General features: G+C 35.5%; 1 protein-coding gene across 1 annotated transcript; it reads right to left on the bottom strand.

Annotated features, from left to right (window-relative positions):
• Positions 1-10,437: 10,437 nt before the first annotated feature.
• LOC131611596 (uncharacterized protein At5g48480-like) lies at positions 10,438-11,615 on the bottom strand. The gene is made up of 2 exons (XM_058883546.1): positions 11,266-11,615; positions 10,438-10,900 (listed from the first exon to the last, which is right to left on the bottom strand). The coding sequence occupies exons 1-2, from the start codon at positions 11,535-11,537 to the stop codon at positions 10,696-10,698; spliced, it is 477 nt and encodes a 158-aa protein (XP_058739529.1). The 5' UTR covers positions 11,538-11,615; the 3' UTR covers positions 10,438-10,695.
• Positions 11,616-12,173: the final 558 nt, after the last annotated feature.

The raw sequence follows: 12,173 nt of genomic DNA, 5'->3' as shown, positions 1-12,173 counted from the left end.
GCTATGCTCATGTCTTATCCACATTGTTATTATAATATATTTATATATATACTTATATATTAGCATATATGTCTATATATATATATATATATATTATTTCTTTTTTTGTGTTGTTTTTTGTTTTTTTTTTGGTTTTTTTTTTGTAGTAGGAACCTTTTCTTTCTCTTTTTTGAATAATTCTTTTTGGTGAATAATTGCGAAGAAATTGAATAATGCGGAAATAAACACACTTTATTAATTCAAAAAAACTTGAAAGAAAGTACAATTTAAATTGTTCAACATTGTGAAAGGAAATAAACACCCATAGAAATAAAACTTCTAAATAAAAAAATAAAAACTATAAATGACTAAGAACGCCTATGAATGTCCTCCTTGAAGTTGTCCACCATGCCCCTACAAAGCTCCAAGAACTCCTTCACTTCTTTGGGAAGGATGATGGGAGAAGACTCCGCTTTTTCTAAACCCTTCGGAATGTCTAGAATTAAATCATTGCACAAGTAGACTAGCTTGTCATAATTCTCGCGACACTTCTCATATTCTTCAAGCATCTTGGGAACCATGCTCACATGCTCATTCGCCGTAGAAACAATTGTGTATTGTCTTTTCCAATGGTCTCTTTCGTTCAGGGTTGCCTCGTGTACCTCTCTTTGTCTTGTGAATATTTCCCTAAGTGATACCATGGCTTGGAATGCTCTATTGTACTCATCGGTGCGCTGTAAAAGTGCTTCTTCCGTGGTTAATCTCCTTGTGCGCTCTTGTTGTCCAGAATTGCGAGCTTCTTGAAGATCATATTTGAGGTTCCTTATTTCCTCCTCTTGATCTTTAGTCCTATCAGTTAATTCAAAGACCACAGCTTCTAGATTTATCTCAGATTCAGCTTTGTCATGGGAAGCTTTCTCATAGCGTCTTCTCCATCTTGCAATTTCTATGTCCGCTTGTTCCAACCTTTCATTGTGTGCAATTAAATCAAAGTTAGCACTTAGAACTCCTTCGGTTGCTCGCTTCCTTTTATTCCTTTGTCTATCATTCTCTTCCTTAGCGGCTTGAAGCTCTTGGCTTTTCTCCTTAAGATCGAAGCGTAGTTGACTTTTTTCGTTGGAAAGTCGATGTATGTCAAGCTCTAATTTTTCCTTTTCCTTACGGGACGCCTCTAGGGCAGCCTTGATTCCTTCTATCTCTTCGATGGATAGAGAAATAGGATTAGGAGAATCGGGCTTGTATGCGGGATCCACAACAAAAGGTAGCAAAATCTTTCCAACTCTCTCTTGAACCCATCTAGTGTAAGGTTCCTTAGCAACAATATTCTTCGGCCCATAGTTCTTTGTTTGAACATGCTTCCAAGCTTGAATTATTTTCTTTAATGTCCTTGGTTCTCCTTTCCCATTGTCATGCAAAATTAATCCTTCCACTTGTTGATCGGAAGGCTCATAATCCATAGAATGACCCAATTGGCGCAATGCAAGCACGGGATTATAATTAATGCAACCCAAAGTTCCCATTAAAGGCACATTATTAAATTCTCCACATTTTTAGATAATTCTTTCAGAATTTAATTTCCTTGCAAACCAAAAGATGGAATCCGCATTGAGAGCTCTTAACTTTTGAGACCATTCATGCCTAGTCAAATCTTTGATTAAATAGCTAGCCTTGTAAAGATGAGAAGTCAACCAAGAGTACAACAAATGAAGACAACAAGATATCGCTCCCCTTTTCTTTTCATACCGATCATGGATAGTATAGTAAATGTTAGCAAGAATAGTAGGAGTTGGATCCTCATTCGAATTTCTGAAGGAGGTGAAGACATGGATAGCAGCATCATCAACATATTCCGCCTTATTAGGCAATAAAACAACACCAAAAATTAAAAGAGCTAAAAAATGTCCACAAATGTCCCATTGTTTCTTTTGAGCATAAGACATAGCTTGAGCTTCTAAATAAGTTCTTTTAATTCCCTGTATTCCTCCATCGGTTTTGTGATTAGCTTCTAAATCCGCAACGGGCACTTCCAAAGCTTTGGCTAAATCAGACATTTCAGCCCTTTTTCCAGCACCTGTATAAAATACTTTTTTAATTCTTGAAAACCCAAGCATAGCATCCATCTCCTCCAAAGTAGGAGTCAACTGAAAATCCTGAAAAGTGAAACATCTGAGCGGCGGATCATAAAACTGGATCAAAGCGGTGATTGCTTCTTCTTGAACCTTAACCTTGAGCAAATCCAGAATATCCCCATAACGGCCTTCAAACCTGTTCAAAGCAGTTGATGACATTTTATCCCTTATGTTTCTCAATTTCTTGATGTCAGCCACTGAGACGGTGAGGTGGACAATAGGCTTCTTAGCATTCATTTTTCCTGAATTTTCACCAAAAAGAATTATTATTATTTTTTATTCTTCTTTTTTTTCTCCTCTCTTTTTTTTTTCACCTGTGGATAAGACATGATAAAAATATGCATATGATGTATGATGCATGCAAATAATTATACAAAAAACACAATATTATAATAATAATAATAAGCACATATTCAGCATATAATCACATAGGCCCTAAGTTCATAGGTTCGACGTAACGGCTCGGGAGCCTACCCTTCCCATGGGAAAGTTCTAGAAGGTCTCATGGGATCATTCGTAGCCGCCGAGACTTTTTGTCTCTTTGGATTTTAGAACAACTCATTGGTCCATGAGGTTCGAATTTTAGGGGTTGGTTCCCAGAGAGATCAGCTAAATACCCAGTCCACCCCTCAACAAGGTCGAGCCTCGTATCAGAACTTTCCGAATATTTAACCCACTCTGAGTGGAATTATAATAAGACTCGTAGGCGATGTAATTCCCCTCTGGTCATTATTATAATTCCCACGCTTAGGCTTAACAACAGTAATATATAACCAACAGTGCAAATTATATAATAATTAAACGTTTAATGCAAATATGGCAAATAAACATTTAATAACAAACAATAAATAAATAAATAAATAAATAAGCATTTATTATCAAAAGATGAACTTTCCCCCAAACCCTAAACGTAGCAAGTTTGCCAAACCCTAAAATGCGCCAAAAACCCTAAACCACAAACCTAAACCTAAACCCTCTCAAGCCTTAGGAGCATAATAATTCACCTATAATGTTATTCCCCAGCAGAGTCGCCAGCTGTAGCAACCTGCCCTAAAAATTAAGGTATTTAGAGTCGCCACCTATTCTGAAGGGCGAATAGGAAACCCTATGCAGTTTAGAGATCCGGGTAAGTTATTATAATCAGGTTGAGGGAAGGTGTTAGGCACCCTCAACCCTTTCCTATTGGCTTTGAATCTAGGGTAACAGTTTTATGGTTAAAACATTGAGGTTTAATAGCTAAGGAAATGAATAGGGTGAAAATTGAGATTTTATGGAGGGGGACTCGCCTTGGTTATCCAAGTGCCTACGTATCTCCTTAGGGAGAATCAAAGTCAACGTAGTTCGGGGCACAGGGTTGTACGCCTTAGAATTGAATTATGGTTTGAAATTGTTTTAGAGGCTTTTTGAGTAGCCTATCGTAGTTTTGAAATTGATTTGAATATGGAAAAGTTTTGAGGTTCGGCATACAACCCTGATTTGATTTGGCACCGTTAGATGCAGTGACCAATGGATTTGGTCAGTATAGCTAACGGATTAAAGGCATTGCTGATTACTCAGATCGATAGATTGATCGTCGCGGGCAGCAAATTAAAATGTATCTTAATTTGTGTATTTTTATCTCTCGTCTAAAGCGACTGATAGCTTCAGTCGGGTCGAGGAGAGAATTAATAAGAGTTAATTAAATTATAAATCAATCAGAAAAAAGTTATTTCTCGTCTACTACGACTAATAGATTTAGTCGGCTCGAGGAGAAATTTAAATTGAATTAAAAAAACAAACAATCCACCAATTAATATTTTAAAATTAATTAATTTAAATGTCATCATTTTTTATGTCATCACATTTTATCTTCTTTTTTTTTTTGAATGAAAATTTAGAGGTGTAAATGGAACAAGAAGAGATTTGGGCCCATTAGTATCTCCAGCGCAGGGGGGGTGTAGATTTGTTAAAGGATGTTAATTTGGGGGTGTTAATAGCTACTGGGCTGAGCCCAATTAATCTTGAGTCCGCTGGTTTGAGTGAGGGTGTGTTCATGACATTACAGTGTATACTCGGATTAGAAGCGTTGGATCGAGATCCCAAGCAGATCGAAGGGCCTGCATGCGCTGGTATTGAGGTGTATGGCAAGACACACGCAGCGAATCGAATTCGCTCACGTTGACAAGTGGCCATCAGGAGGCCCAGTGTCAGTCACCAGACGGCGGTGATGGCCATCACCCACCCCCTTTCCTCTCTTCTTTCTTCATTTCCTTTTTCCTTTCTCTCTCTTTCCTCTCTATTCTCTCTCTTTTCTCTCTTCTACCCAAAACGCCAAACCCAGAAAAACCCCCAAATACCACCATCGACCACCGTGGTACCCAGCAAGCAAACCCCGACCACCCCCCAAAACCACCGTATAAACCCAGATCCCGATGAAGATCATGCGATCTTCATCATCCCAGACTCAAACCTTCAACAAATTTAACCCAGATCTAACGTAATCCGATGAACACAAGAACCCTAATCCCAAATTCCTGCCTAGATTTCAAACAATAATCATAACAAAGCATGCAAGTCAAGATCTTAAGCTAAGTGGATTCGGTTTGGTACCTTTTATCTTGTATTCTGGACGTGTAAGCTCCCTCCAAGCTCTAATCCTCCTCTTCTTTCTCGGTTTGCAGGTACGGAGATGAAAGTGAAGCGGCGGCGCAAAGGTTTTGTTCGCGGCGGCACTCAAGCTCTCCCCAGAATTCTTTCGACCCCCTCTAATTTCTTTCTTCTGTTTACTTATATCCTAGGGTTCATTTTATTTTAGGTTAGATTAGATTCGTTTCAGAATTAGTTTGTGAATCAATTTACGTTTTTTTTGTTCTCAAATTGTAATTGGTTTATGATTTTAATGAAAAAGATTCAGATTTGATTTTATTATATTTATATTCAATTTGCGTTATTGTTTTGATCCGGGATTTGATTTCGTCTTTGATTCAATCTGGAGAATTGATTGCACTTGATTTGTGGGCTTGGGTGAAGATTAGGATGATGTTGGTGGAAGGGGGCGGCAGCTAGGGTTTGGTGGTGGTGGTGGCTGCGCAGAACGTTGGGGGAGAAGGTGAATAGGACTCGGGTTGTTTGACCCGGTCCGTGGACCCGCATATGGCCCAGCGTTTTTTTGTTTGGCCCAAAACGCAAAAAAAGAAAAAAAGAAATGGCCCAACAACAGCCAAAAAACGTGATAACATTAATAATAAAAAAAGAAAAATCAGATAACCAATTTGTTTATTTAATTAATCTCTTAATCACCTGGGATAATTGCAAATGATTATTAAGTTTAATATTATCAATTAATAATAACATCTAAAATAATACTAGTATTATCTTAAACATTAATAATAATGAATTTAATTAAACCAATAATAAAATACTAAGAATCTCAAAACTAGTAAGAATAATAATAAACATGGTTAAATGTAGATAAGCAAATGGGCCTATTGGGCCCTTTTTCTTAAAACACACCCCTCTCTTTTCTTTTCCTCAGAAGCAAAAGGAAAGACCAAGTGCCAATTGAATTTAAAAGATTTTGCTATTTACGCCCTTATCGTTTTAAACCAATTTATGAAGGAGTTTTATAGGAGAGCGAGTTTAATAATAGATATATCAAACCCTATGGCTCCTAATTTTTAACGCCCTTAATAAATTGAAATGAGAATCACATCGGGTAAATTTTGGGGTATGACAAATGGCTTGGTAGTTTAAGATGGTTTCATGCCATGAATGGTTTGGCCAAAAAGAATTTACCACCTCATCTGAAGTTCCTTTCATGGTTGATGACGCGGAAACTGGAGATGAAGAGAAGAAACATTAAGAATCTAAAGAGATTGTAACTGTTTCTAGCTGTGTTGTTGATTCACCTTGGTGTCTTATAACCAGTGAATATGGTTGGACTGTTAACATGGAAAGAGACATGAATGACTAGGCATTGAGGGACAATAGCATGGATGGATAAATGTAAAGCAAGCTATGAAGCACAGACACCTTTAGGAGTAGGCGTGTCGCGGTGTCCGACACGCGTCGGTGTCCGACACTTGTATGACACGTGTCGGAAAAGTCTAGCAAGTGTCGGAAAAGTCAGACAAATGTCCCCTAAAAAATGGTTTTTTTTCTTTGCTTGGACAATCTTTTAATCAGTGTCCGGCACTCATATGACACTCATACCACATATGTCCGACAACTCAGACAAATGTTTCAAGCAAAAATTTGTTTTTTTTTCCATGCTTCAACACACATTTACATATTTTTTGTACAAATCTCACACACATCTAAAAGAGTTAAACATGTATTGAAACAATGTTATCAATAAACAATTAAAGACATTAATTTTGATCAATATATGGATAAATGAAACTTAAAAATTAGCTTATATGTAGCGGTGTCAATGTCCTGTGTTTTTAACATTATCGGTGTCGGAGTGTCCGTGTCGTGTCCCAGTGTCCGTGTCAGAGTCTGTGTTTCATAGACAGCAAGAAAACAATGGAGATCAATACAAAGTACTCCATGATGGAAGATCTGAGGAAGCGTGATGATACTGACCCCTATGACAAATTTGTGAAAGACCTTGTTCTCTTGCCCTTTGAAAGTGCTCTTCACAATTCTGTGTTCAACCTTGATGAGCCAAACACGGAAACAGGATCCACAAAATGTTGAAGCTTGGATTGAGCATTGATAACGATGGTGTTGAAACTGATGTTGAAATGTTGAAGAGCTATGGAACTTTAAGTTATCATATATGGTCTGATAGTGATAACTTAAGAGGTGATAGCATGATAGGGACAATTCCAAATAGGTGGGACATAACTTTTGATTCTAGCCAATTATTCATTACCCTCATGTATAACCTTAAGACTATTAAAACCAAGTATTTCTTCAAAGGTGTTGTTGTTTATAATCGTAAGGCTTCGATCAACATGAACTCGGCTAGCGTCAATATAGGAAATGGTACTCATGATTCACCCACTATCATTATTTTCATGAATGATTGGATATCATTACTTCCTGTATTATATGTTATACTTGAGGTCAAAATATTGCACCAATTTTATTGGGTTAAGAGGCAAAAAGTGTCAATGAAAAATGATCAACATGTGCAATCAATGTTTAGAAAAAGATGGGGAACAAGTGAAGACTTGATGATATCTATCCTTACTCATAAAAATGCAGCCCAATGTAAGTCAATTTGTGAAACTTATGCTCAAACATGTAGAGAAGATCTTCTTAAATATTTAGATAAAGAACTTTCAAGTGATTTTGAGAAAGATGTGTTGATGTGGACCTTGGATCCTCTTGAGCGTGATGGCTTTTTATTTAACCAAGCAACTAAAAAGTTGACTTCAAACAACTCTATCATTATGGAAATTGCCTCCACAAGATCTCTACTTGAATTTAGTAAGGCAAATTCTATTATGAGGCAACTCCAAATTCTTTTTATAGAAGGTACACTTTCAGCTACGAAAAAATTTCAATCCATTATTGTTGTTTTTTTCTTCCTAATTCTAAGTAAAATGATTAATACAATGGAGCTTTTGTACACTGAGTTTGTGTCATTGATGAAGTTAGAGTTGATGATTAAAACCTTGTTTCAATTATCACTAAGAAAATATTGGTGGCACGAGTGAGCATTGTCCTTGGTTGTTCAATTAATGAGGACATCATATATTTGCTCTTTTGGAGTTATAATATGAATGTTTGTTGTCACTCAAGATGTATTTATCCTCTAGAAACTCCCAAAAATGATCCTTGGCCATATGTTGTTTTGCTGCAACTTCCACAAATGGCCACCACTAATTCAAGTGTTAACTATATTCATTTGAGAGGTTTGGGTTATTATAAAGCTATTTGTAATTTTGACAAAAATGGAATGATATAAGTCCGTTCAATTTTGTTGGTTTCTTTGAGTTCAAGTTTACGCAAATCTCAAGCTTAACAGATAAAGCAGGCAGGATGTTTGTTCAATGGAAGAAATGGAGAGTATGTTTCCTATTGCGTTCATTCCAAATTATGCCGTTCCTCATGAATTGGAGACTAGAAAGATTTTTTTCATGGTTTGTTTGAAGATAAATTTCCTGTTATGATTGTTCAATTTAAGTAATGGGATCCTGGAAGCAAAATTATTCTAGTATTATATTTACAACCTTGAGGACAATGTTAATTTTTAAGGGGTGAGTAATGATAGTGCATGGAATTATTTAGATTTAAATAGAATGGGGAGTAAGATGTGTAGTATTTTGTTTTGGTTTAGGCCCTTATTCTAATTGTTGTTTATTTGAGCTTTAGGCCTTTTTATCTTACTATTCATTATTGGTACTATATATGTACACATTGAGAAATTGGAAAGGGAATTTCTTAATACACTTTCATGGGTTCTTAGGACCCTTGACGAAATTTCCGTAATATCCCATTAATTCGGATATGCATATTTGAACATACCACATTTTAGTTTTTTATCAAATAGTTCGGAGATGCATATCCGAAGGCACTAAATGGTAGCTTTCAAACTCATATCTAAAATAGACACTGACTACCAAACAGAAACAAAAACCTTAAAATCAAAGAAGCTTAACATAGATTTAACATAAATAGTCAAAATTTCATAGATAGTGGAACAAAAATTTAACATTACATATTATTATAAACTGGTAGCTGAGGACGTAGCAACATTTTTATAACATCTTCTACCAACCTTTGAAACTTTGCATCGACTTCAATCGGACCCTTGAAAGAGTATCGGTGAAAAGTACTCCACATAACCTTTAAATCGTCATCCGTCTTCAATGCAAACTTGGTGAACTTTATATTTCCTTCAGTACCAAGTGAGGTGAACGATACTCGAGCTTAACCACCTTTGATTTTCTGGATATTATAGGAGAGAATTCAATATGGTAATCAGCTCGGCGAGAGGCATGTCTTGGAAAACCTAAATTGAAGTGGCGACATCTCACCATAGAAGTAGGCAAAAGCAATGTGAGGATATGTTTGTCTCATCTATGTTTGTGGTGTGTGCTGTTGAAGAAATGGTTTAAAGACCCTATTTATAGAAGATTTGGAGCAATTTGGACTCAATAATTCTTATCTTGCCACTGGGGCATGTTTCGGATATTAACCTCTGAATTCACCCTTTTTTACGAAAAAATATGGGGTTTTCGAATCAGCATATCCAAAATGTTATTTCGAATATGCATATCCAAATTAACACCTTGAAAATTGATTTAACGTTGGAAGATGCATTTCCAAATGACATTTTCAAGTTTTTAGAGGTTTATTTCACCCATATAATGGTGTATTAAGAAATTCCAAATTGAGAAATGGCAATCATATGAAATCAAAAGTTATTGTCTTTATTTTCTTAAATAGGTTTATTGTCTTATTAATTTTAGAGCTTTTAATAATTTTGTTAGAGTTCTTGAATTATACACACTTTTCCTTGCACAATGTTGATCACTCCATGTTTGATTAGTTGGTTCTTTGTAGCATTCTATGCATCTCCATCCAAACACCTGAATTTTTATGGAACATTGATTTGCCACTGCATTATGTTAGCATACTACATGTTTGGACTTAACAGACAGACTATCCTTGTTTCATCTTCTTCATGTATCCATCACCCTTTGTTTCATCTTCTTCACGTATCTATCCCTCACCCTTTGTTTCATCTTCTTCAATCTTCATGTATCTATCCATCACCCTTTGTTTCATCTTCGTGTGTCCATCACAACAGACTTCCCCCTGTTTCAACTTCATGTATCCATCACAAACAGAGAATTTTCCATTTGCACCATTGATCCAAACAAAAACAAGTCTTCAATGTCTTATCTAGGCTCGATCTTTATACACAACCTACATGCGGTTCCATTTGTTTTGTTGTTACATAAGAAATATTAAATATTTTATATTTCGATGCAAGTTATCAATATTATACGGCATGGATACATACGTGAGACTGATTATTTTGTTTTATCGAAGTTGTCGTTGTTGCAAAACATTGTTCAATTTCATTTAACTTAAGTTTCTGTCAAAAATAAGAAGCGCTTGCTACAAGAACCTTGACAATGAAATTTTTAATAAATTAACCAATGTTAAAATATCTGAACAAGGTAGTAAGTGACTGATAGGATAAAAAAATTATCAATTTAATTCACTCAACCAAATTTTCTAGATAACCAAAAGTCAAGACATACTTATAAACATTAACAAAATAATTGAATAAAAATAATATAACATGGAATAAACTAAAGCAAAAAATTTCTGTCAAAAAAAAACTAAAGCAAAATTTAAAACATAATAATAAACTAGAGAGAAATGTACCAATAAAAGTCATTCATTCACCATATTTTCAAATCAGTTCCACAATACCCAAAATACTAGGCTAGAGAGAAATCCTAAGGATAAGCATAATAATAATCAACAACCCAAAAACTAATCTCAGAATAATCAACAACCCAAAAACTAATCTCAGAAGTCTCTAGTCTTTTAAAGACAAATAGTCAATACAACTTTAATTCTAACAATAAAACTAAACAGTTAACTACGGTCAGATCATCTTCACATCGAACAGTCATCAAGCCTCCACCTCAGCATCCTTCTTCAAAGGAGAGCTAATCTGCCAAACGTAACCGTATGGATCAGCCACCTTCCCCACGCGCCCCTCACCAGCCGCGCCTTCAATGTCCACAGTCGCTCCACCTTTCACAGCCTTCGCTATCGCACCTTCAACGTCATCGGTTTCCAAAGCAAAAACGACACCGTTTCCGCCACTCTTGGCACTACTCAAAGTAAATAAGAAATAAAAAATAATTAAAAATGAAAAGGATAAATAAAGCTGAAAAGGACTAAAAAATAAAGCAGAATAAAAACAAAATACAAATATCATAGAAACTATAGTACAAACAAAAAAGCAGAGGAATGTAGAGTTAAAAATACCAAAATCTAAGTTCTCAATAAAATAATAATTATCCAAAACAGATCAGATACATAAGAAAATATAAACAAAAATAACAGAAAAAGCAGAAAAAATATATATAATATGTAAATACAGCAAAATGAAAGAAAACATGTAAGAAATTAGAAAATGCCGTTAGATTTATAGATCTAGAGGGAAAATGAGAAAAAAGTGAGAAAAGAGACTCACGGTGTAGCGGAATCATCAACGCTATCAGCAACAAGGAACGTAGAGCCAGCGATCTTGAGTTCAGCGGAGAGAACATGAGGAATCTCTTGATCAGCCTTGCGCTTAGGGTTCAGAGTGCGCGAAACCTCTTCAGCACCAAACACGTTCTTGTAGAACGTTACAGCGTCGTTAGCCTTTGGAGCTTCAACGAAGAGCTGAGGCTTGAGAGCAGCGAAGGAAACCGTAGGGGAAGCGGTTTCGGAAGCACCGTTTTGAGCATCTTGTTGAGCCATGGAAGCTGAAAATGAAGAGAGAATTTGAAAACCCTAAGAGAGAGAAAATAGTGAAATGCAAAGAAAGTGAATGAGAGTGGTTGTGGTGGGACAGTGGTTTTATAGAGGTTGGAAGCGGGGGAAGGGAAACGTTGGAGGGTAAAATGGGGAATGTGGAAAAAGTTAGAGTTGTTAGAAGAACATTATTACTTTTTTTTCTATATAACTTTTGAAAAGGAAAGGAGGAATATTGGAAGAATTCGAATCGCTTTGTCTTAATTCAAATTAAATAATATTATACACACTATGCAATTTATTAGTTGTACTGTTTCTAGAGACTTTTATGAGGTTTTTAATCCTTTTATTGTAACTTGTACAAGACTCTTTTAAATTTAATAATGCAACTATTTTAAATTGTTTCTTTTATTTAAAAAATTCTTGTATTTTATTTGATTTTAAATATAAGAGTACTTCTGTATTTGGATGCAATGAGATGAATTCGAAAAAAATAGACATTAGAAACAGTAGTCAATATTTTTTTCTTTGATATAAAAACAGTAGTCAATATTAAAATAGGGCTATTTGTGGCAAACCAAATATTACAAGTATATCAAATTTGAAGTTATATTTAAGTGTTAACATAAAAATTACTTTTGA

Source organism: Vicia villosa, linkage group LG6 (assembly GCF_029867415.1).
Source record: "Vicia villosa cultivar HV-30 ecotype Madison, WI linkage group LG6, Vvil1.0, whole genome shotgun sequence".
In the NCBI taxonomy this organism is placed as follows: domain Eukaryota; kingdom Viridiplantae; phylum Streptophyta; class Magnoliopsida; order Fabales; family Fabaceae; genus Vicia; species Vicia villosa.
The sequence above is the reverse complement of the archived record's forward strand: the minus strand, read 5'-3'. Positions and strand labels throughout refer to the sequence as shown.

What these genes read in the sequence shown, in the direction of transcription:
- LOC131611596 (XM_058883546.1), bottom strand. Translation starts at nt 11,537, where the DNA reads ATGGCTCAACAAGATGCTCAAAACGGTGCTTCCGAAACCGCTTCCCCT. An exon ending in GTTGATGATTCCGCTACACC is followed by an intron (nt 10,901 to 11,265) that starts GTGAGTCTCTTT and finishes TACTTTGAGTAG; the next exon opens with TGCCAAGAGTGGCGGAAACG.